The sequence below is a fragment of the Carlito syrichta genome, unplaced genomic scaffold, assembly GCF_000164805.1.
Source record: "Carlito syrichta isolate Samal-C Ts95f unplaced genomic scaffold, Tarsius_syrichta-2.0.1 Scaffold314028, whole genome shotgun sequence".
NCBI lineage: Eukaryota > Metazoa > Chordata > Mammalia > Primates > Tarsiidae > Carlito > Carlito syrichta.
In genome coordinates this window covers 432,229-433,900 of record NW_007258124.1, presented here as the reverse complement: position 1 = coordinate 433,900, position 1,672 = coordinate 432,229, and the positions used below count along the sequence as shown (strand labels likewise).

The following is a 1,672-nucleotide window of genomic DNA, read 5'->3' as shown; positions in this document are numbered from 1 at the left end:
CCGTGGTAGCGCATGCCTGTAATTCCGGCTACTCGGAAGACTGAAGCGGAAGGATCGCTGGAGCCCAGCAGGTCGAGGCTGCGGTGACCGGGAGCGGCCACTGCACTCCAGTCTGGGCGACAGAGTGAGACTCCAACTCAAAAAAAAAAAAAAAAAATTAGCTGGGCATGGTAGCCCGTGCCTGTAATTCCAGCTACTCGGAAGGCTGAGGTGGAAGGATCACTGGAGTCCAGCGAGTCGAGGCTGCAGTGGCCGGGAGCAGCCACTGCACTCCAGTCTAGGTGTCAGAGTGAGGCTCCAACTCAAAAAAAAAAAAATGAAAAAATAAGAGATGGGGTCTTTGTCACCCAGTTGAAATCAGGGGCATGATAATAGTTTACTGCAGCCTTCTTAGCTCAAACAATCATTCTACCTCAACTTCTCAAGTAGCTAGGACTACCAGTAGCTCTGACTACAGCTGCACACCACTATGCCTGGCTAATTTTTTTTTTTTGTAGAGACAAGGTCTCACTATGCTGTCCAGGCTGGTCTTGAACTCCTGGCCTCTAGTGATCCTCCTGTCTCAGCCTCCCAAATTACTAGGATTACAGGTGTGGGCCTCTGCGCCTGGTCTTAGACTCTATGCGCGAAACCACTATTAGCTCCTGCCTTTCTTATTTATGTCTTTTTCTCTCCAGGTTATTGTTCAGAACTACAACTCCATTTTGACTCTTTCTCACTTGTACCGATCTTCAGACGCCCTCCTTGTCCATGAGAACGACACTGTTCATAAGATCTGCGCGAAACTAATGAACATCAAGCAAATCTCCTTTAGCGATATAAATCAGGTCCTTGCGCATCAGCTGGGAAGTGTTTTCCAGCCTACTTACTCTGCAGAAGGCCCATTTCACTACAGAAGAAATCCACTAGGTATTTGTCCCCCTGTATGTTTTCCGTAGGGAAGCTTTATGTTCTAAAAGCCTCAAAGTCTATTCTTCCCTGTCTCCTCCTCTCTGTCTGAAGATACACTCCGTCTCTCTCATCTCAAAAACTTTCCTTTAGACCTGCTTAGCTTTCTAAACTATCTTACTGAAAAGCTTTGAGAAGTTGCTAAATTTCTCAAAAGAGTGGTGGATACCTGCTGGACATGGTGGCTCACGCCTATAATCCCAGCACTTTGGGAGTCTGAGGTGAGAGGATCGCTTGAGCCCACGGGTTCGAGACCAGCCTGGGCAGCTTGGTGAGACCACGTCTCTACAATAAATCAAAAAATTAGCCAGGTGTAGTGGTGTGCGCCTGTAGTTCCAGCTACTTGTAAGGCTGAGTGGAAGGATTGCCGGAGCCCAGCAGGTCGAGGCTGCGGTGGCCGGGAGCAGCCACTGCACTCCATCCAGTCTGGGCAACAGAGTGAGACTTCAACTCCAAAGAAAAAGAAAATTAGCCAGGCATGGTAGTGTGCACCTGTAGTTCCAGCTACTTGGAAGACAGAGGCGGAAGGATCACCGGAGCCCAGCCTGGACGACGGAGTGAGACTCCAACTCAAAAACAAAAGAAGAGTGGTAGACACTTACTGCCCCCATCCTTCAGGATTCTTTTTTTTTTTTCATAGTAACCATATTGAGATATAATTCACGTAGCATACATTTTACCCATATAAAGCGTAGAATTCTGTGGGCTGGGTGCGGTAGCTCAT

The 1,672-nt window shown here is 48.0% G+C and overlaps 1 protein-coding gene across 2 annotated transcripts in view; it reads left to right on the top strand.

Annotated features, from left to right (window-relative positions):
* TUBD1 (tubulin delta 1) overlaps nt 1-1,672 on the top strand; it is a 27,547-nt gene that overhangs the window by 9,917 nt on the left and 15,958 nt on the right. For both annotated transcript variants that reach the window (XM_008070838.2, XM_008070839.2), the window contains one exon: nt 678-909. In XM_008070838.2, coding sequence (XP_008069029.1) covers nt 678-909 — 232 coding nt within the window. The remainder of the gene's footprint in view (nt 1-677; nt 910-1,672) is intronic.